General features: G+C 44.0%; 4 protein-coding genes and 1 non-coding gene across 7 annotated transcripts; 2 read left to right on the top strand and 3 right to left on the bottom strand.

The window, feature by feature from the left end:
* Positions 1–254: 254 nt before the first annotated feature.
* Positions 255–11386, bottom strand: myom1a (myomesin 1a (skelemin)). 2 transcript variants are annotated; one of them, XM_061295150.1, is made up of 38 exons: positions 11225–11386; positions 10472–10710; positions 9264–9413; positions 8996–9182; positions 8769–8926; positions 8566–8658; positions 8393–8481; positions 8282–8323; positions 8005–8166; positions 7768–7929; positions 7487–7628; positions 7232–7431; positions 7109–7162; positions 6764–6888; positions 6515–6698; positions 6270–6444; positions 5976–6097; positions 5102–5298; positions 4900–5026; positions 4583–4767; positions 4406–4520; positions 4144–4300; positions 3895–4001; positions 3695–3739; positions 3048–3184; positions 2825–2969; positions 2663–2722; positions 2536–2603; positions 2337–2462; positions 1993–2061; positions 1742–1829; positions 1633–1671; positions 1432–1537; positions 1136–1299; positions 1007–1043; positions 880–902; positions 747–802; positions 255–671 (listed from the first exon to the last, which is right to left on the bottom strand). In XM_061295150.1, exons 2-38 carry the CDS (start codon positions 10663–10665, stop codon positions 402–404), a joined length of 4560 nt encoding a protein of 1519 aa, XP_061151134.1. In that variant the 5' UTR covers positions 10666–10710; positions 11225–11386; the 3' UTR covers positions 255–401. The 2 variants fall into 2 exon arrangements, with proteins under 2 accessions (XP_061151134.1, XP_061151135.1); XM_061295151.1 differs by lacking the exon at positions 1993–2061.
* A 416-nt stretch (positions 11387–11802) lies between these two features.
* myl12.2 (myosin, light chain 12, genome duplicate 2) lies at positions 11803–14235 on the top strand. Of its 2 annotated transcripts, none has more exons than XM_061295153.1 (4): positions 11803–11908; positions 12151–12366; positions 12426–12587; positions 12878–14235. In XM_061295153.1, the coding sequence occupies exons 2-4, from the start codon at positions 12183–12185 to the stop codon at positions 13048–13050; spliced, it is 519 nt and encodes a 172-aa protein (XP_061151137.1). In that variant the 5' UTR covers positions 11803–11908; positions 12151–12182; the 3' UTR covers positions 13051–14235. The 2 variants fall into 2 exon arrangements, with proteins under 2 accessions (XP_061151137.1, XP_061151138.1); XM_061295154.1 differs by having other exon boundaries at positions 11808–11908; positions 12154–12366.
* Positions 12707–15475, bottom strand: bag1 (BCL2 associated athanogene 1). The gene is made up of 7 exons (XM_061295152.1): positions 15336–15475; positions 14911–15039; positions 14768–14850; positions 14591–14704; positions 14286–14393; positions 13960–14022; positions 12707–13877 (listed from the first exon to the last, which is right to left on the bottom strand). Exons 1-7 carry the CDS (start codon positions 15370–15372, stop codon positions 13788–13790), a joined length of 624 nt encoding a protein of 207 aa, XP_061151136.1. The 5' UTR covers positions 15373–15475; the 3' UTR covers positions 12707–13787.
* A 289-nt stretch (positions 15476–15764) lies between these two features.
* Positions 15765–15857, top strand: trnar-ucu (transfer RNA arginine (anticodon UCU)). The gene is made up of 2 exons: positions 15765–15801; positions 15822–15857. It is a non-coding gene; the product is annotated as a tRNA-Arg (tRNA).
* Positions 15858–16092: 235 nt separating this feature from the next.
* Positions 16093–18168, bottom strand: chmp5a (charged multivesicular body protein 5a). The gene is made up of 8 exons (XM_061295688.1): positions 18023–18168; positions 17540–17644; positions 17420–17466; positions 17164–17257; positions 16988–17059; positions 16710–16818; positions 16451–16566; positions 16093–16371 (listed from the first exon to the last, which is right to left on the bottom strand). Exons 1-8 carry the CDS (start codon positions 18089–18091, stop codon positions 16321–16323), a joined length of 663 nt encoding a protein of 220 aa, XP_061151672.1. The 5' UTR covers positions 18092–18168; the 3' UTR covers positions 16093–16320.
* Between the last annotated feature and the right edge of the window lie 1106 nt (positions 18169–19274).

Here is a 19274-nt window from a genome sequence, read left to right as displayed (position 1 = left end):
TCCCAAAAATAAATATATTTTAAAATATTTATTTATCAAAAGGCGATCATTATTCCCCCAGCTCCCCCGTACTAAAACCAAAATATTATTTATTCAGTATATTTTAAGTCATATTTCTGGATATTTTCTAGGTTATATCTATTTTAGTATTTTTTTTCCCAGTAATGTCTTTGTATATTCTAATATTTCATCTAATATGTTGTGTATTATTTTCTTGCCCACCCCTAAATGCACATGTTAAATGACAAAACAAATGAAGATATCAGTTCTTTTATTGTTTCCTTTCTTCACAGAACCAACTTGTTCGAAAAAGTTACTTAAAATACTGACATGCTAAGAAAACTTTGCTTGCCTTTGCACTGCCGTCCATCACTCGTGAATTCACTCTTCCACCCTCAGTCCTACTTCTTCTCTTCCTCCACGGTTTCATCCTCCTCCGGGTTGTACACGCTGACCGTAAACTGGCCGGCCTCCGTCCCGTACTTGTTGCGCACCACTAGCGCGTACTTGCCCGAGTCGGCACGGGTGACTGTGTCGATGGCAATGCTGGCGTACTTGCCGTGCTCAAACTTGAGCACGTAGCGTTTGTCGGCCACCAGCTCCCGCTCGTTCTTGGTCCAGCTCACCTCGGGTGTGGGCTCGCCCCACACGTTGCCGGTCAGGTTAAGGGACTGAAGTAGGGGGGTAAAAAATGACATAGTGAGGAAAATAATTAGCGTACTATGAAAGAAGTCAGATGACTTTACCTTGCCCTCTTGGATAGCAACCACATCTGGCAGTCCTCCAATAACACGAGCGCGATCTAAACAGAACAGATTAATGGCATTTCCATTCATTTCAATGGGGAGAGATGATTTAAGATACTTTGGCTCAACTTACTTCTCTCTGCGATGGCTGCCGCCCTACAGGAGGAAGGAAAGAAGAGTCAGAATGTCAAAGAATGAAAAAGCATTCATTTTTTACTATTATTATTACTATTATTAGTCACATGAGTTTGTTTACTCACTTGAGCTTTTGGAATTCCTCAAATGCTTCTTCCCATGCTGCATGAAAGAATCACACGCACATATTATTAATATCTAGAAACAAATAACCCTAGAATTGAATTTGGAATCAGAAAAAAAAAACATCTCACCTTGCCCAGACAGTTCAAACATGCGCTTGACACCATCCTTGCCATCAAACAAGTTGACGGCGTATCTGCCCTTGTCCTTCTCTGTGGGCTCGTTGATCTTCAGCCACAACTGCTCGCCGGTCACTCCTGCCTTCACACGTTCTGAAGCGGTGATCTTGGCGTCCCTTAGTGGTGCAGGAAGAAAACCACCATTTTTTTTTAGCCTAATAAAGAATTGATCATTCCGGTACAGTGGCGCCTTGAGGTTTAATTTGACCACTGGCGTAACTCAAACTTTTAAATCTCCACGGACGTACTTGTGCAGCCAGTTGATGGACTGTTCCTCGTGATAGTACGTGACGTCGGAGGACAGGATGATGCCGTGCTCCGTGCTGGTGACTTGAATTTGAGTGGAAGAGTTGGCTGGAGGGAGAAAAATCAAACGACACATTTTAATACACACTTCTTTCGGTGTATGCGTCCATTATTAGGAGCTTGTGTGTGTGCGTGAGACTCACCAATCACTCGGAACAACTCGTTCATCACAGCGTGGTAGCCTGGAGAGGAACGGATGGATCGATTTGTAATGTCGGAAAGTAACGCGCAGAACGAACACGGCAAACTTACCTTCATTAGTCATATCGAACCTGCTCTTATCTTGGCCTCTGTCATCCCTCAGGTACACTTCGTAGATGCCGACGTCATTTTTGGAAATCTGAGGTGCGAAACGTTAACGTTAAAGAGACAAGAGTGACGTCCGCCGAGCCTTCCGGAATTGCACAGTCGGCTGAACAGACAACGCTGCGGACGAGACATGATGGCAAATAATGGAATGGTAGCATGGAGTAAATGCGAAAGATAAAATGCATGGTCCAGACTTTGGGTCTTGGAGGTAGCGGCGAAGCGTCCTCAGCGGGCGGCTCTATCGTGTCCTGCTTAATAACCCACTGCAAATTAAGACACATGAGCACATTAATAGCAACAGACAAGCAGCACATGATGGACGATGATGTGACTTTTTGGAAACAGTGTTAATGATGCGGAAATAAAAGAAGAAATGGACAAAAGTATTGGGACACCTAGCACCAAATGATGCTCATGAAAGAAAAATGATAGATGGGTCATGTTCCAATACTTATGGCCAAAGATTGCTTGTTATGAGTTTCACGAGAAGCAGTAAAGTATGGACAAAACAGAAGCACATTGCACTGTGATGGCCAACCTTTCCGATATTAAAGGTCAGCACGTCCCCCTCCTTCTCCAGCTTCTTGGCGGCTTCGTCACGCTCGCCGATCGAGAGGCTATCCTTGTACCAGATGATTTGCGTGTCCGCCTTCATGTTTCCTACCTGAGCAGAGAAATGCGTTTTCACCAAAAAAAAAAAAATCATCGCTTCATTCTTTGCTGCTTTTTATCTTTACCGTGCATCGCAGCAGGACGTCACACTGCGACGTGATGGTGAAGTCCAGGTACTTGACAAAGTGAGGACCTGTGGATGAAAAGATGTCACGCAAACACATACACTGATGTGTGAGGAAGCAAACATACCTTGTTTCCTGAGCCATTCTGCTCTTTCAAACTGGGACTTCTTCTGCAGCGCCGTGAACTCTGCAGAGGTAATAGCAAAGTTTCAGAAAGGAAATATGATCTTCTACTGCCCCTCAATGGACATAGACGTTCACTACAGAAGAAAAAAAAGGTGCCTGGTACCTTCTCCTATGAGCACCAGGCTGGTGGCACCCTTGGCTTTGCCGTCCACCAGATTGAAAGTGAACGTTCCCTGGTCTGTGACTTCCAGGGAATCCATGAACATTTCGATGATGCCGGTGGTCTTGTCAAACTTCATGTTGTATTTCTAGAGGCCGGCGGGGGGATTATAATTTGTTTGTGGGAGAAATGGAGGGGGAAATACACAAGCAGGTCTGGCTCTTACGTCTCCTTGTTGAAGGATGGTGTCGTTGAAAACATACTCGACTTGACAGTCCTTGCTGAACTTCTCCACCTGAGTCCAGAAGCGCACGCGGCCCTTCTCTTGCAACTCCATGGCCATTTCGTTCACAAAAGGAATAACTGAGGACAAAAAAAAAAAAAAAAAAGCAGCATGCTTGGATTTATGCTTTACACACTTGTATCTTGTTACTGCTTTTAATGGACTCATGTCAAATTGTAAAAATGAGCAAAAAAATTAAGTAGAGAAAGGATAAAAAGTGATTTATAGATGGAAAAAAATATAACTAAAAGGAATAAAATAAAATAATAAAATAAAAAAGAACTAAATAAACGACAAAATAATAAAAACTATATATATATATATGCGTGTGTATGTATATAATAAATATAGCGTATTACAGAAAATACAAATAAATGAATAGCAGATTTACAAGTACTAAATAACTAGAAAAAAACAACCAGTAAAATAAATAATAACTTAAAATGATAAGTAGATACACGTAGAAATAACTACTTAAATAAAGCAACATCAATGTACTGTTTTGATCATTGTCACGGAATGGATCGTGATGGAATTTTACGGTAGCACTCTGGTGAAAATGTATTACTGATGGTGCGGCGTATATTCACCAGGGAACTTGTGGTCGTGGCTAATGTCCAACAGACGCATCAGATCTGTCAACAACAAGAGCAGAATTAAAATGGCCATTGTCAGCACCTCAGAGTGCAACTTTCCATTTGCCTGGCAGCTGGGAATTGAGTGTATCACTTACAAAGCGTCTCTCCGCATACCCAGCAAAGCGCAATTGCATTAAGGAGACACGGCTCACCTTCCTCCGTGAGCTGGTAGCTGGATGAGACCCCTTCCATGTTGGTGACGACGCAGGAGAAAATGCCCAGATCCTCCAGGGACGGGTTGTTGAAGATAGCTCTGGACCTGGAAAATGGATCACACCGAATACAAAGCTGATGAGAGGTAACCCGCGTTTGATGGTCCATATTTCCACCATGGGACACTCCAGTCCATTAATGGGCCGAACCCTGCGGCGCACCTTTGAGAACTGGAAATGGATGCCTACCTGCCCTTCTCCTTGACGATGGTCAGTCTGGAGGTGTCTGTGATAGCCTGGTAGTTCTTAGACCAAACAAACTCGCAGCCTTCACTCATCTCGGGGCACTCGAAGACCATAGAGATCACGCCGTCGTCGTCCACGTCCACGTAGATCTCCTTGGTGCCTGACGGGACAGTAAATGCTACTTTACATATCCTTCATTCGAAATGATCAATATTTATAGTTATTGTGAAGCTGTATACTTTAGGGACATAATACTGGCGCTCACCGGGTCGACTCTCGGCCAGGATGGGACCCAAGACCTCCGAGGGATTCCCCACACCTGCGAGGTTTTGAGCACGCACGCGGAAGACATAGGATGTAGCAGCTTGTAGCCCGCTCACCTGAATCAATAACATCAGTCAAAAGGAGCTTCTCTCTTTTCATTTCCAAATGTGCTCCTCACTTTCATGAACGTGGACTCGTTGGTCTCCTCGTGGGCAGCCGTCCAGCCTTCGTCCCCGGCTGACACCTCCTTGAAGTCCAAATAGTAGCCGTTGACGGGAGAGCGGCCGTCGAACAAAGGCGGCTCCCACAGGATCACCATGGAGGAGTCCCGGATCTCCAGAACGTGAAGACCAACGGGACCACCTTGGATGAAAAAAAACAAACTTGGATGAGAAACCAGGGGTGAGCATTTTAAAGATACTTTTTTTTTTTTATCCATCTCAGGGGTCGGCCATTTTGCCACTGGATGTTGACACCGTGTTGGGCGTCACCTACCCGGCACCGTAAGAGTCCACTCATTGCACTTCAGAGCCACACTGGGCACCGAGCCATCGCTGACTCCCGCCATGTTCATGGCGCGTACCTGGAACTCGTAAACCACATTCTCCTTCAGGTTCTCCACCTGAGAGGAAACAGATCCAGTTGAGTTGAGCAGCAAAATCAGACAAGCGGAAGAAGTCACTGGACTCGAGCTCACCTTATAGGAGGTAGTGGTCAAGGCTTGGAGGTTGAGCTCATTCCACTTGCTAACCACGCGTCCCTTCACGGTCCTGTAGTCCACAAAGTATCCTCGGACGTCAGCTCCTCCGTTGTTGGTGGGCTCGCTCCAGCCCACCACCATGGTGTCCCTGTGAGCTTCCAGTAGGTGCACATCCGTCGGCGCGGTGGGGACGGCTGAGACGTATTACAGAATCACACGTTTGTTTCATTATGAGACGGATGGATGGGCCGGCAGAACTCACTGGCAGAACTTTCAACAATACACTTTTGGTCTACTACAGCATGGTTTGAGCACACACACACACATGCACGCCTTTGAAGAGTCCATCATGATGGATAAAGTACTTACACAGAAGCTTGACTCATAAGCTTCATGCTTTTTTTATGTTTTTGTCCATGCACCAACCAGGCCTCCTGAAGAGTTAGCTATGTCCACATCTAAGCCACACAGACATGGCCCAGAAAAAAAAAGACAAGATTTAGCGATGCGCATGCACATAACGTTAGTCTTCAAGGACGTATTGAGATCTTTTCATAATTTTATATAGCTTCCATGGCTGTAGCTTCTTTATGAAGAAACCAACACAAACTATTGAATACAAGCAATTAAAGAAACCATTTAAAATTCCCCTTAACGAGCAGAAGCAAGCAGAACAATCCATGGCAGACCATATTAAGTCAGAAGAAAGCAGTTAAAAATGATTTCTTTCCCAACCATGACCAAATAAATTGGAGGGCAGTCAAAGCACAAGAAGAACATGTTCTCAGGTTGATGAAGTCGGAGCGGAGGTGGTGAGAGAGAAAGAGCGAGAGCGGCGAAAGGTCAGTCAAATAACGGCGAGGAGACTCACAAACGGCCGCCCGCACCAGCTCTGGCAGCGAAGCCGTTGAACTCAAGCTGTAGCCGGCGGCGTTGACCGCCTTCACTCGGAACACGCAGGTGGTCTCGCTGGTGAGGGCGTGACACACGAACCTGAACGCAGATTCAGAAATGTTTCTTTTGCAATTCTAAAGTGTGACACAGTAGACCAACATCATCATCATTCTTTTGGACTTTTTGGGAAGTAATGTAATGAATGAGGGTCAGATGTCCCAATACTTTTGTCCAAATAACAAACAGCATGATTTCTACTAAAGTGTTTGACCTGGTTTGCTTGACAGGCTTGTTGTTGCACGGGATCCAGACGTCGGTGCCCACCACGCTGTAGTCGATGTAGTAGCCCACCAGGTTCTTGACATCCTTGGAGGCCGCCCAGGAGACCACCATGGAGGTGCTTGTGTTCCTGCTCGCCACGGGCATGCCCGGAGAAGAAGGCAGGTCTGTCGAGAAACACAGCGCCGATGTTCATTTCGATCATTGTGAAATGAATATGTAACGATATCGCCGCACCGAGAAGGTCTCCCACGGTGATGTCGCCGGTGGCTTCGGATGCTTCGCCCACACCCGCCGAGTTGCAGCAGCGCACGCGGAATCTGTAGGACTTCCCTTCGCACAGATCAAACAGGGCGAAGCGAGGAGACTTGACGGGCATGCTGGTGTTGACCCTCTGCCAAGTGTCCGAGCCTGAAACGCACTGAAACAGCCAGCAGCTATTTTTAAATCAATTTTAAAAATACCAGTAAGAAGAACTATTCTGACCTTCTCAATGTAATACATCACTCCTTCATGACCCCTTTGGACGGGGGGCTTCCAGGCGAGCACCACGTAGCTCTTGGTTGCCTCTGTAACCTCAACTTCAGTGGGTTCTCCAGGTACTACTCCAGCTGGGGGCACATCATAAAGATGATGATCAGAGAAGAGACTTGGACAATTGCACCATTCTTACTTTTTTCCACAGTTCATATTATAGCAATGTAGTGCTTTGCCGCCACCTTGTGGCATATGTTGGTACTGCACAATCATTTTTTAGGGCGGGGTTGGTAGATTTTCACTATTAGCAAATAAAATGTGGAAAAGCGTTGTGCAGACTTTCCAGATAAATACCGGTGTGGTCCTCCTCCGTGAACTTGATCATGCCAGTCCAAGGGGCGGAAGGTCCTGGTGAAAAAGAGCATCATTATTTTGGAGGTTCACTGTTTAGTTAGAACCGCCTAGATTGTTCCTCACCAAGGAGGCGGGCCCGGTCAAAGGGATCCATGGCGACCACCGTCTCGGAGATACGTGAGGCGCGGCTCACCCCCGCCTTGTTGAGGGCCGTCACCCTGAAGACGTACGAGCGGCCCTCCACCAGGCCCGTGACGGGGAAGCGGGCGTACCTGACCGGTGTGTCGTTGCACTGCGCCCAGTGTTGGGTTCCAACCTCACACCTAACAAAACACACCACTTGAGTTTGAATCCAGCGGTGCCACGTTTCTTCTCTACCTGTCCACGTAGTAGCCCAGGATGGGGCTGCTGCCTTCCACGGCGGGCTGCTTCCAGGTCACCACCACGTAATCTTTGTTGACATCATGGCAGCGTACATCCAGGGGGGCTACGGGGACCCCCTCCACCTCCACGTCAGCATCTGGCAAAATGAAAACACATATGTGAGTAGTTATGTTTCTCAATCTGTCCAGTATCTGACCTACTTTTTGGACAAAAGTCTTGGGACACAATCCCAGCTAACTTCCTTAATCATTCAGGTGGAGAAGAACATGACCTACCATTGACAAACACGTAGGCCGAGTAGGTGTCATAGCCCGACTTGGTGACGACACGCATGGTGTACATGCCCTCGTCTTCCTTGTTGAGGTGAGTCAGTGTTAGGGTGGCCCGCTGCCCGGCCCATTGTGTATGCACCCATGGAGATGCCTTCAGGGGCACACCTGATTGTGGGGAAAGTCAAAAGATTTCAGATTCAACATTCAGAACAGCATTGTCCCGCCAGTGGGTGGACTCACCGTTTCGGTACCACACCACGTCGGGCTTGTAGTTCTTGACGGTGGGATAAACGATGATGGTGCAACCGATGCTCACTGTCTCGCCCTCGCGACCGAACGCCACGTTGAATTTGTCCAGGATGGTCGTCTGGAACGTGACGCCGTGCTCAGAGCTGAAGCCGCCTGTGACACAGAAGACGCTTTTCACGGACATACGCAGAACCCTTTTCTCCTTTTAGATCAATATTTTGCATAACTGTAATTCCCCAAAATAATATTATTAAGCAGATGGACTCACGAGGTTGGCTCACTATCGTTTCTCTTTCCTCATCATGGAAACCTGCAGAAGGAAAAAAAATAGTTCATTAAAAGAAAAAAACACACTTGCATGGATGGAACTTTGACTTACGTTTTACAACCACCGTGGCCACGCAGGACATTTCTCCTTTCACGTTGAGCGCGGACACCCGATACGCGGCCGTGTCGAGGAAGTCGCAGCTGGGGTGCAAAAACGACGCAAATTCAGCTTCATCCGACGGGAATTTCCGGGGCCCGCGTCAACGAGGCTTGGTGATTACCTACTTCTTGATCTCCAGGTAATGCATGTTGTAAGTGCTCTCCACGGTGTATTTCTCGGAGTGCGCCTTGGCGTCGATCAGCACGTTGTTTTTGTACCTGGAATGCAGCACCAACACAATACCGTCAAATCGGAACCGACAACATTTCAGAGTAGCAACAATCCTGTAATCCAACTTGTATGATGACATTTTGAATGCTTCCAGTACCAGGCAATCCTTGGTCTGGGCCACCCCGCCACGGTGCAGTGCAGCCGGATGGTCTCGCCTTCCCACACGGTCAGTCCACGAGGCTTGGTGGTCATCTCCGGGGGATGCATCAGGCAATCTGGGTTCATTTTTTTGCGGAACTCTGTCCACTCATCCAACTGTAGCCACACAATTTGTATTAGGCTATTTAATGTGATAGATTTTCTTTTTTTTTAAGGATTCCTTACAGTCCTACTCAGTTGCACGCGCTCGGCGGACTCTCGGATTTCTGTAGTCCTGGATTTTTTCTCCACCCTGACCTCCATCGCCTCCCTGGCCTCCCGGACAAACAGGCTCCTCATGGCCACATAGTTGATACCCTCCTCGGTCACATCGTCCTCGCGGGCCTCCATCAACCCGCGCACCTCTTCGTGGCTTCACAATCAAAACGTCTTTTTCACACAAATCCAAAACGTCTAAATTACACTCGGGCGACTTTTCAGAAGGAATCATTACTTGGCTCTGAAGATCGGAATCACGTAGCCGATGACGTCCTTGTCCAAGTCAGTGGCCAGGTAGGTGCGCCTGGCTCGCTTGGGTAGTGGACTCAACGACTTCACCACCTGCTCCAGCTCCTTCTTCTCACTCTTCACGGTGGTTTTCACGCTTGAAAGGAAGGCAGAAATCAGTGGTGCCTTGACATACAAGTTGAATTCCTCACCTGAGCGCACTTGTAACTCAAAACATTTCGATCTCGAAATCATCTTTCTAAATTGAATGAATCCGCTTCAGCCTCCATACAAAAACAAAACATTGACGCTAAACATTAGCATGTCAAGTTAGCATTGTTAGCAATAAGTCAAGCAAACTTCCCTAAGGCAAATATAATTTCTAAATTCGGGGTTCGCTAGGATAGATGGATTCTATGCTTGTCCATGCTTGTCTCTTTATTACAATGACTGAAATGTGCATTGGTTTATTTTAGGGGCTCCGACATGCATGCAAGTATATTTTGTTGGCACTGCATGTAAAAATGAAATATGTATTTCAGTCCACCTAAGCCTGATCCTGAACACCATTTGGTTAGCCGTTTATAAATACAGAACAGGATAACACAAAGATTGAAAGATAATAGGAATCTGAAACCTTTATTTGGCTCTATCACAAAAATATTTTGGCTTACTGAAATGCATTGGAGGGGGAAAATAACAATAAAAGCCTCCAACCCGAGGGAGGTTCCCTTCAGTGTCATACAGTAAAGTGGCCTGCTCAGCTTTCATAAATAGCCCAGCTGGTCATGAATGTATCTGGCAGCACTCAACCAGCTCAAATTCCTTCCCTGGCCTCTTTATAGAGATAGTGACACACTTAGGACAAGACAATACATGTTGTCCTAAATTGACTTGTGTCATATGCGCTTTGACGCCTAACAATGAGGCAGCAGCTGCTAAGCTGGAGATTTTCCATCAGTCTTTTCTAATCAATACTTAGGGATGAAACGATTCCTGAAATTGAAGATAAAACAAGAGCACGTCAGAATGATGATGTAGTATTCACGGAGTTGACTGAAGTATAACGTTGAAGAGACTCCTTTTAGAATATGACATTGATGGTCTACATGTGTTGCAGCAGCTTTTGTGTTCAGATCTCCATTGCAACAACACCGCTATAGAAATGCTAATTGTTAGCATAGGCTCTCAATATTTTATTTCAGACTGTCTTACCGACGGGTGGTGGTCTTGGAAGTGGAGAAGGACTGTTTGCTAACGGAGGACTTGGCGCTCAAGTGACTGCTGCTCTCATAGTGATGCTGCTGCTGTTGCTGATGTCGTTGATGGTGACGAAGCTCCTTCTGATGCTGCTCCTTGCGATGCTGGAGCTGCTGCTCCTTCTGTGACACTTGGACTGATCCTGACATCTTGGGGGCCGCTCCGCAATGTCACACACTTAGTCTGGATCAGTTCTAGAAAGAAACAGTATTGTTACACCGTGGATATATTGATGACCATTGTAGATTGATTTACGAGCGCACGGGATGTTTGCAGGTCAATTGAAGTCCTAGGTTTGCCTGATATATATGTGTGAATTGATTTATTAACTTAAATTTGTATTTGTGATCTCCGCATGTAATCTTGCAGTGGAAGACAATAATAAAGGGAAAAAAAAGTTCAACCTTAAAAAAAGAAACTAAAATGTGCTTAAATATAAGGATATACATAAGTATACATATCTATATACCTGTGTAAGATAGAATTAATATATTAATATAATAATATAACTATATAAACATGAATAAAGTCCAAAGTTGAGGAGAAATAATATATAAATTGTATGTCATTTAAAAACAACGAAAAATACAGCATGTCATGTTAACATTCCCAATAAAAATGTTACATGACTAACCAGCCTTCTAATTTATAGATGACACAATTTAGCCCGCAAAGTTCTTGTTAATTTAAGAAATAAACAGGGCTTACCACAAAGAAGTCTCCAGGAATCTAACAATGAATAAATATGAGGTGTTCAAAATGTTAAGTCAAGCAAATCCAGGACGAGGGAAGGCAAGCAGGGGTGAAGGCCAGTGGACAAGAGAGTGGCCCACAGACCAAAAATAATGCTGCCACTCTGCAGAACGCACAAGACACCCTCAGGACCTTTTAAGGCTGGGACACATTTAAATTTAGATCCCAAGGAGAAAGAGAGGTGCTCCTTGGCTTACCCCACTACCTCTTTATAGTGGCTCGTAATTACTGTGTCATTACATTCAATTCATTTCACTCATGATCAAGTCGTTTTTTGAGATGTAATGGTGCATGTTCGTTACGAAATACATGAATTATTTACATGTTTAGATGTTTAACCATGTTTCTCTACCTAAAGTTGACACCGCCGCTTAGTGGCGAAAGTAATGTGATTACTTCTTCTCCCTTGTCCAATGCCATCTTATATGTGCAATAGCGCCCCCTAAAGCACTGGAGTGTAGAAGGGAGACCGCCTCTCTGATTGGTCCGTTAGGTAAACAGGAAGTAAAACACCACCGGCCAAGTTTATGATTGGTCCATTTAGTAAACAGGAAGTACACCACTAGTCCCGCCTTCTAAACATTCCCAGGACGCACTGGCACTTCTGCGTGACTAATAATTATTCGTCAATATTCCAAGGTGCGTGGGTTTATTTGCAAATATTTGACGCATTTAATCGAAAGCGTAATTGTGCGCCTTTTTTACCACCTCCATCGGCGGTTTAAATAGGTTATCGTAGCTAGCTAACGTACTGAGATGATGCTGTGCAGCGTCATGACACATGATTGAATGAACCATCGCTGTAATTGCGGTGCAAAACTGGAAGAACCCAATTAAATAAATTAAATGCATTGTGCATATTGTGAATTTGTGCGTTCCAGTAGGTGGAGAAGAGGACTTTGGATTCGCCAACATGTCGAGCAAAAGGGCCAAGGGCAAGAACACAAAGAAGCGCCCTCAACGGGCCACCTCCAACGTGTTTGCTATGTTTGATCAGTCCCAGATCCAGGAGTTTAAGGAGGCCTTCAACATGATTGACCAAAACAGGGATGGCTTCATCGACAAGGAGGACCTGCACGACATGTTGGCCTCTCTAGGTAGACGCTAAACACAAAAACAACTTATGACTAGTTAACTCACGGTCGTTTTTCTTCAGGTAAAAACCCCAATGACAACTACCTGGAGGCCATGATGAACGAAGCTCCGGGTCCCATCAACTTCACCATGTTCCTCACCATGTTCGGGGAGAAGCTGAACGGCACCGACCCCGAGGACGTCATCCGTAATGCCTTCGCCTGCTTTGACGAGGAAGGCACCGGTGAGTGCGTTTGAAGACTTTATTCCTTAATGGAGAGGAGCCACGGAACAGATCAGGTATTGACCCAAGTTGCATCTCCTTGGTCCTTGTCAGAAATCCCATTAATGAGACAAGGAGAATTACAGTAGATATACTTTTATTCGTCCCACAACAAATTAAAAGTAGGTAATTAATTTGTTGTTTGTGAAACTTTGTTTAGCTGTACAGGTGGTGAGTAACATTTCAAAGGATGAATACTGTATTTGTTACATTACGAGTAAAACATGATGATCCCTTTGCGGCTCCCGCAGGTATGATCCAGGAGGAACAGCTGCGTGAGCTGCTGACTACCATGGGCGACAGGTTCACGGACGAGGAAGTGGACGAGCTCTTCCGGGAGGCGCCCATCGACAAGAAGGGCAACTTCAACTATGTGGCGTTCACGCGTATCCTCAAACACGGTGCCAAGGACAAGGACGATTAGCCGCCCGACTCGACCCAACCAACAAGTGGAGGAGTTCTCCGTTCTGTGTTTTGTATAGCCCGCTGGAAGGTTGTCACGTAGCGGCTTCCTGCTCATTTGCACATCACTAAGACGCTGACCAAACTTGAACATGATGTCATGCACATGTCACAAAGGGCACATTACTGTGACTGGTTATTGTTATCGATCGATCACCCCTTGATGCAATAGGCCGGGTTTTTAATTAATGCAGCAGGAACATTTCAACTCGTACAAGAGTAAAAAAAAAAAATACGTTAACTGCTGCTTCTGAGGATTTGGATGTTTTAATAAAAAAAAAACGCCACTTTCTGTTGAGTATCACACACACGCTGTAAAGAAACTGATGAGAATCGTGAAGCACACTACAATCCAAAACGCTAAAGGACAGAGCACGCTTCAGTGGCGCTTTGAGATACGAGTGACATTTGTTCCATGGCTATGCTCAGGACTCAAATCATCTTTCTCCAATGAAATGAATGGAAATGCTATAAATCCATCCTTATGCTAGCTTACAGCATTCATATCTCAAAAAGTGCGCTCAAGTTTAATAAAAAAAAAAAATTCCAAATGAGTTTTCATATTTCCAACAACTTGTTTGCAGGGTCACTCGTGTCTCAAGGCGCTGTTGTAATAAATAGAACAGAGACTACAGAGGTGCTCTTTGTACACAGCACAGTAGTTGCTCACAGAGCAAGAACAAAAATATGAATATCTCTTCAGTCCGCTAGGGCCAGATTTTTAGACTGGATCTTTGTCAGGTGGTCTGATATGCAAGCCTCCATCTTGTCACACTGGGCCAAGAAATCCTGATGGGAGGACATCTTGTGTGAAACACTGGAAGATTTTCTTTCTGTTGTCTTAACGGAGGAAATGAAGTCGAGCACTCACCTGCACCATCTTCACAAGGCCCTTTTTCTTCTGCCGGCAGTCGTTGAAGTTTTCCGGGATGGTCTGATGGCAAATAAAACAGCTTTTTCACTTGGTTCATTTTGAGTTGTTAGCAAGAATTGAAGTTACGATCGCTAGCTATGCTGTTGGCTTAGTAAAAAACATATTAGAAAAACTTTGGTGCACTTTTGCATTCATTTTGGGGAAAGATGATTTGAGATTCCAAATGTGTTCAGTTGGGAATGTGCCCGAATTAAAACTCATGAGTCAAGGAAACGCTGTCCTACTTTTGTCATGGATTCAATTGCAAGTATGAAATAGCCTACCAGAGCATCGATCTGCTCCAGGATCTTCATGAACTGTTCGGACGCAACTTTCACTCTGTGGTCCAGTTTGCCCAGAGCATCAGCCTGAAGATCTTTGGCCAAGAATCCCTGTTTTTAAAAAAAAAAAAAAAAAAAGGCTATGCTGTGAAAAAATAATAGGGATTAAAGTCGAAATCTGACAAGGGGGGGGGGGGGGATTATTTGAGAGATGAAGTTTTTTTCCTTGAAATTACATTTTTTCTGGAAAGTTTCTTTCTTTAATGCAAAACCATTGCCCTAAAAAATGAGTAGACAAATGCACATACATTCTTGAGTCCGGTCAACTCCCCGTCGACCTTCTCCAGCTTTTTTGCCGTTTGCTCCACCGTTTTTTCGATATCTTTCAGCTTCCTCAGCTCAGCTTCTTCCTCAGGACTGTTCTGTTGACAGAATTCACCTTTATACACCATTGCATACTCATTCACAAAGAGTCGAGTCCTCACCCTCTTTCCAATCATCATGAGCTTGCATCCATTCTTTATCCCGAAGCTGGACAGTGTCTGCTCCATGTCCTTCAGCGACTTTCCTGCAAGGTCAGCAGAATGAGAAGCAATGGCACGGACATTGGTCCTAAAGTCAACTATACCCTTGAAGATGAGCTTCTGAGAGGCCGGAGGGATTCCGGTGATTTGATTGAGACAATCTGACAGGTCTTTGACAGTGGGACACATTCCATCCTCTTGACTGGTCACCGTGATGCTGTGCTTTGTAGAACCTGGAGTCGGGAATTGACAATAACAATAAACGCCTATCCTTTTGTTTCGGGTTTGTCCATATTAAAAGCCAGGAGGTCAACTTGAAGCTATCCCAGCCGACACACATTTCTATATCATTTAAAATACGAGAGGCGGGGCATGTGTTACGAGGCTATTTATGCCCTTTCAATTAAACATTTGCCCCGATAGCAAACACGCTAGCAAGCCATTTATTTCCGAGGACTGTTATTCACCCACAACATGAAGTATAATTATTTCTATGGAATATCTAATAAGAATTGGAATGTTATATTACCGTAAGCGACAATGACGGTGATATCTTGCGTCGACATGTTTAAATTTCGTCGTTTAAATTAAACGCCGCATGAATGACTGCTAAGCGCTAATAGTAAGATAACTACTTCCGGGTAACCAGAAGCACTTTGCCCCGCCCACTCTCTCCACGAAAGAGAGATATTATTTAAACGATATTAAATAGTATATATTATTGTGATATTAAATAATGTCACAATAAATCATAACATACAGTCACAAACAAAAATAAAATAAATGTAATGAATTAAAAATACTGTCTCACAGCAAACTTTCGTTGAATATCGCGAGAATATAATAGCTTTATTCACCACTTTTGCAACACAAACGTTGCTTTATTCGAAGCAATGGCAACCGTACAATAAGAGTCTGGAATATTTGAATTAGTGTGAGTCAAATCGCACCATCAATAGGCTCTGTAGCGCAATGGACAGCGCATTGGACTTCTAGCACGAATACTAGGGGAGTAATTCAAAGGTTGTGGGTTCGAGTCCCACCAGAGTCGTGTTTTGAGAGAGAACTGATATGTGGACATTGGTGGGCAATACCCGGAAGGTCCACATGACTAATAATGATTGTCTATGTAAATTATCTGATTTATTTTGATTTCTGATATGAGACTTTTTTTTTTTTTAAATTAACAAATCAATGTAATCTTTAAACCTCTTTGATGAATTAATTTGAAAAGACAATTTCTCATACCTAACTCCTCTAACTGAAAGAAATGACAGTTGAACTACAATAACCAACAAATTAAGATTTAATTCAAACAGTAAATCTCCAGAGGCTCTCAATCCCACTCACAAATCAGAAAAACAATACTGTCAATATCAATCAATGAATTAACTGTCGAACATGTGCTGAAATTATGTTTATCAGTGCGATAATGAGTATGTACGAAGTAGTAGCTATCAATTATGACATTAAAAATTAAATAAATAAATATTAAGTGCAGCAGACGCGTGCATTTAACTGGCGGGAATCTGCGGGAGGCCAAACTCGTCCACCAAGACGCCATCCTGCAAACACAAGAAACAAGTGACTATTGTATGTGCGTGTACATTATGTATGATCGAAGAATGAATCGCTCACATCTACCTTGTCTGTCTTGCTTTCTCCGGGAATGCCCTCAGGGATGGAAGGAGCGGTCGAAGCATCATCCAAGTAAGAAGTGTCTTCGTCCTGCAGCAGCTCATCACCCAGTGCGTCCAGCTCTGAAAACGCACATGCCAATCACGACTTTTAAATAAAATCACTTTCAGTCGGACTGCTCATTCTGATGTGGGCACTTTGGCAACCTGGAGGCAATAAAAAAAAGAGGCATCAAACTGCATTGCTAACTGCCGCTGAAGCATACCGGCTTCCAGATCCTCCTCATCAATATCAGGAGTGCCGTAGCTGCGACTCATGGCCTCCTGAACCTCGTTGGCGTCCTCCATGAGGTCCTCCAGTTGGTCTTGCAGGTCCTGGACAAGATAGATGGACAGGTAGATAAACAGGGTGCTAGATCGATAGAAATCAAAAGGGATGGATGGATGGATGGATGGATGGATGGATGGATGGATGGATGGATGGATGGATGGATGGATGGATGGATGGATGGATGGATGGATGGATGGAGATAAATAGACATACATCAATCTGGTCCAATTTGACTTCCTTGTAGGCTCTTTTCATCTCCTTGGCGCCCATCTTCATGGCGTCCACCTGTCCAAAAAAACAACAAAGGGTGATGTCGTCATGATTTGCAAAGAAGGAAGAGGAAAGATTGCCCCGGCACACATGCACAGAAAGAAGGCAGCAAGTCTTACGGTGGACTTGGTGTCCTTCAGTGTCTGGAGCGTGTAGTTGGCCTGCTCCATGTTGAAAGCCTGCTGAGCTAGCTGCTCTCGCTGACTCTCGTACCTGTGTGACAGAAATACAAATATCGGAAACTTTTCATGTGGCTCCATTGGTGCTGTTTTCGAATCAATTATAATAACTAATTCAGCCCGCCCTGTGCATTTATATGAGGGTGGTGTTGAAATTTCAGAGTGTGAGGGTGACTTTGTGTGTGTGTGTACTCACATCTTCTTTTGCTTCAGCACTCGCATGGCTTTCTGCTTCACCATGTTCTAAAAAGAAAGGAAAATAAAGACCACGTCTGGTTTATTCAGTTTCCATTGATGGCCGTTTAGTATCTTCCACCTTGGAGGGCCCATCCTTCAGCTTCTTCAACTGGTCCTTGTACTTGGCCAGCTCCGCATCCAGCATGCCTATCTTCTTCTCGATGGACTCACCTCTGGCGTCCACCTGAGAAATCATCAAAGCTTTAAATCTACCCACACCATTTTTACTACTCATACACCTTGATATATCTTTATATCTTGATATATTTTTATATCAGGGTGATCGGGGCACTTTTAAATAACTAAAACAACAGATAATTAACACTGTAGTTAGGTGTTCATTATAAATAGCCCGGCGCGTCACCCTATGAGAAAAAAATTAACGGAATAATGAATAATAAACTCCTCCCACTGTCACCTACTGATCATCAGTCTTTATAGCAGGATGATCGGAGCACGTTGAAATAACTCATAAATAACACTGTACTTAAGAGATTAATTACAAATAGCCCGGCGAGTCACAATGCGAGAAAATAAAGAGAAGCCATAATAAACTACTCACATTGCCGATACACTCGGAAAGATCCGGACCAGGTCCTCTTGATCTACTGCGTCCAAATATTCTGTTCATTTTTTGCGGGGAAAACAAGCGTTAATTTCGATTCAAAACACACAATATCGCCCGTCAAACGTGAACGGATTTATCCATTGAAGACACCCGGAAGTGGGAGGCGGCGGTGATCAATTGCAATTGGTCGCTGTGAGAGGAACAGCCAATGAGCGTTGAGGTAGCTTTCGCCTTCGCTTTTGTTCCCGTTCGCTTTGTTTGACATCATGAACAGCTCTTTACTTTTGCTACATTTGCCTCACATGAACGTCATAAAGTTGCATTTTTGACAAATGTTTTTTTGAACAACATAAATAGTAGGCCTAATTGAATTTTTCTATCTGAATTTTGGATCATTATTATGTAATACAAAAAAAAAAGAACAATCTCAATAAGGAATATTTTTTTGTTTTTAAGGAATTTAACAAATGTCATCCTGATCATCTTTATTAAAGCATTTATTTGCAGTTTCCTCTCCAAGGCTAAGTGTTTTTCACAGCGGCGTCGCCGTGGAAACACCGCGTCTTTGGTGAATAGCGTCGTTGCTCGGGAATTGACGATAAACTAGCCGCGTGGAAGTTCGCGTGGTGACCATGAAATGGATCAAACAGTCATAATGTTAAGATTTATTATGGCTAATATGGCACGGTGATATTGATACAGCAAAGAGCAATATAGTGGATACACTGACAATTCCTCTGGTAATATGTCACAATATGAAAGACATTATTTGTATTACATTTCACACTGATGGAAAAATGGTCTTAGAAGCTCATTTACAGTATGTATGAGACCAGAATGCAGCAGCCGTGAAGTTATTTAAAGCAGACTCCAAATGTGGAAATGAATTCATCATTTCAGGGTGCCTTATGATACAAGTTGAATTTTCCTATTGAAATGAAAGGAATTCTCATTTTTATCTTCTGACCCCCTAAAAAAAACAAGAATTGTTACAATGTGTATTTTGAGGAGGTCACTCCATAATATTGTACTCCATAAAAACATACAGTAATACAGCCCCATGATTAGAGATCATTACAATTTAGGAAATCGTTTTTGTCAGACTCCCAAAAAATGACATTGAAGCCACGCATACATTTTGTTCGATGGTTATATCATATTTTTGCATCATGTCGCATTTACATGTAAAAGAGTGGCAACTCTGTAAAAAATGATTCATGATGCTCTCAGTGCTGTTTTTTTTTTT

Source organism: Syngnathus typhle, linkage group LG13, assembly GCF_033458585.1.
Source record: "Syngnathus typhle isolate RoL2023-S1 ecotype Sweden linkage group LG13, RoL_Styp_1.0, whole genome shotgun sequence".
Classification (NCBI taxonomy): Eukaryota; Metazoa; Chordata; class Actinopteri; order Syngnathiformes; family Syngnathidae; genus Syngnathus; species Syngnathus typhle.
The sequence above is the reverse complement of the archived record's forward strand: the minus strand, read 5'-3'. Positions and strand labels throughout refer to the sequence as shown.

What these genes read in the sequence shown, in the direction of transcription:
- myom1a (XM_061295150.1), bottom strand. Translation starts at nt 10,665, where the DNA reads ATGTCAGGATCAGTCCAAGTGTCACAGAAGGAGCAGCAGCTCCAGCAT. An exon ending in TGACCGGGCCCGCCTCCTTG is followed by an intron (nt 7,163 to 7,231) that starts GTGAGGAACAAT and finishes CTTTTTCACCAG; the next exon opens with GACCTTCCGCCCCTTGGACT. An exon ending in CACCGTGGGAGACCTTCTCG is followed by an intron (nt 6,445 to 6,514) that starts GTGCGGCGATAT and finishes GTTTCTCGACAG; the next exon opens with ACCTGCCTTCTTCTCCGGGC.
- myl12.2 (XM_061295153.1), top strand. Translation starts at nt 12,183, where the DNA reads ATGTCGAGCAAAAGGGCCAAGGGCAAGAACACAAAGAAGCGCCCTCAA. An exon ending in CGACATGTTGGCCTCTCTAG is followed by an intron (nt 12,367 to 12,425) that starts GTAGACGCTAAA and finishes GTTTTTCTTCAG; the next exon opens with GTAAAAACCCCAATGACAAC. An exon ending in CTTTGACGAGGAAGGCACCG is followed by an intron (nt 12,588 to 12,877) that starts GTGAGTGCGTTT and finishes CGGCTCCCGCAG; the next exon opens with GTATGATCCAGGAGGAACAG.
- bag1 (XM_061295152.1), bottom strand. Translation starts at nt 15,372, where the DNA reads ATGTCGACGCAAGATATCACCGTCATTGTCGCTTACG. An exon ending in TCAGAAGCTCATCTTCAAGG is followed by an intron (nt 14,851 to 14,910) that starts GTATAGTTGACT and finishes CTGACCTTGCAG; the next exon opens with GAAAGTCGCTGAAGGACATG. An exon ending in GCCTTGTGAAGATGGTGCAG is followed by an intron (nt 13,878 to 13,959) that starts GTGAGTGCTCGA and finishes TCCTCCCATCAG; the next exon opens with GATTTCTTGGCCCAGTGTGA.
- chmp5a (XM_061295688.1), bottom strand. Translation starts at nt 18,091, where the DNA reads ATGAACAGAATATTTGGACGCAGTAGATCAAGAGGACCTGGTCCGGAT. An exon ending in TGAGGAGGATCTGGAAGCCG is followed by an intron (nt 16,567 to 16,709) that starts GTATGCTTCAGC and finishes GTGCGTTTTCAG; the next exon opens with AGCTGGACGCACTGGGTGAT. An exon ending in GAGAAAGCAAGACAGACAAG is followed by an intron (nt 16,372 to 16,450) that starts GTAGATGTGAGC and finishes TTGTGTTTGCAG; the next exon opens with GATGGCGTCTTGGTGGACGA.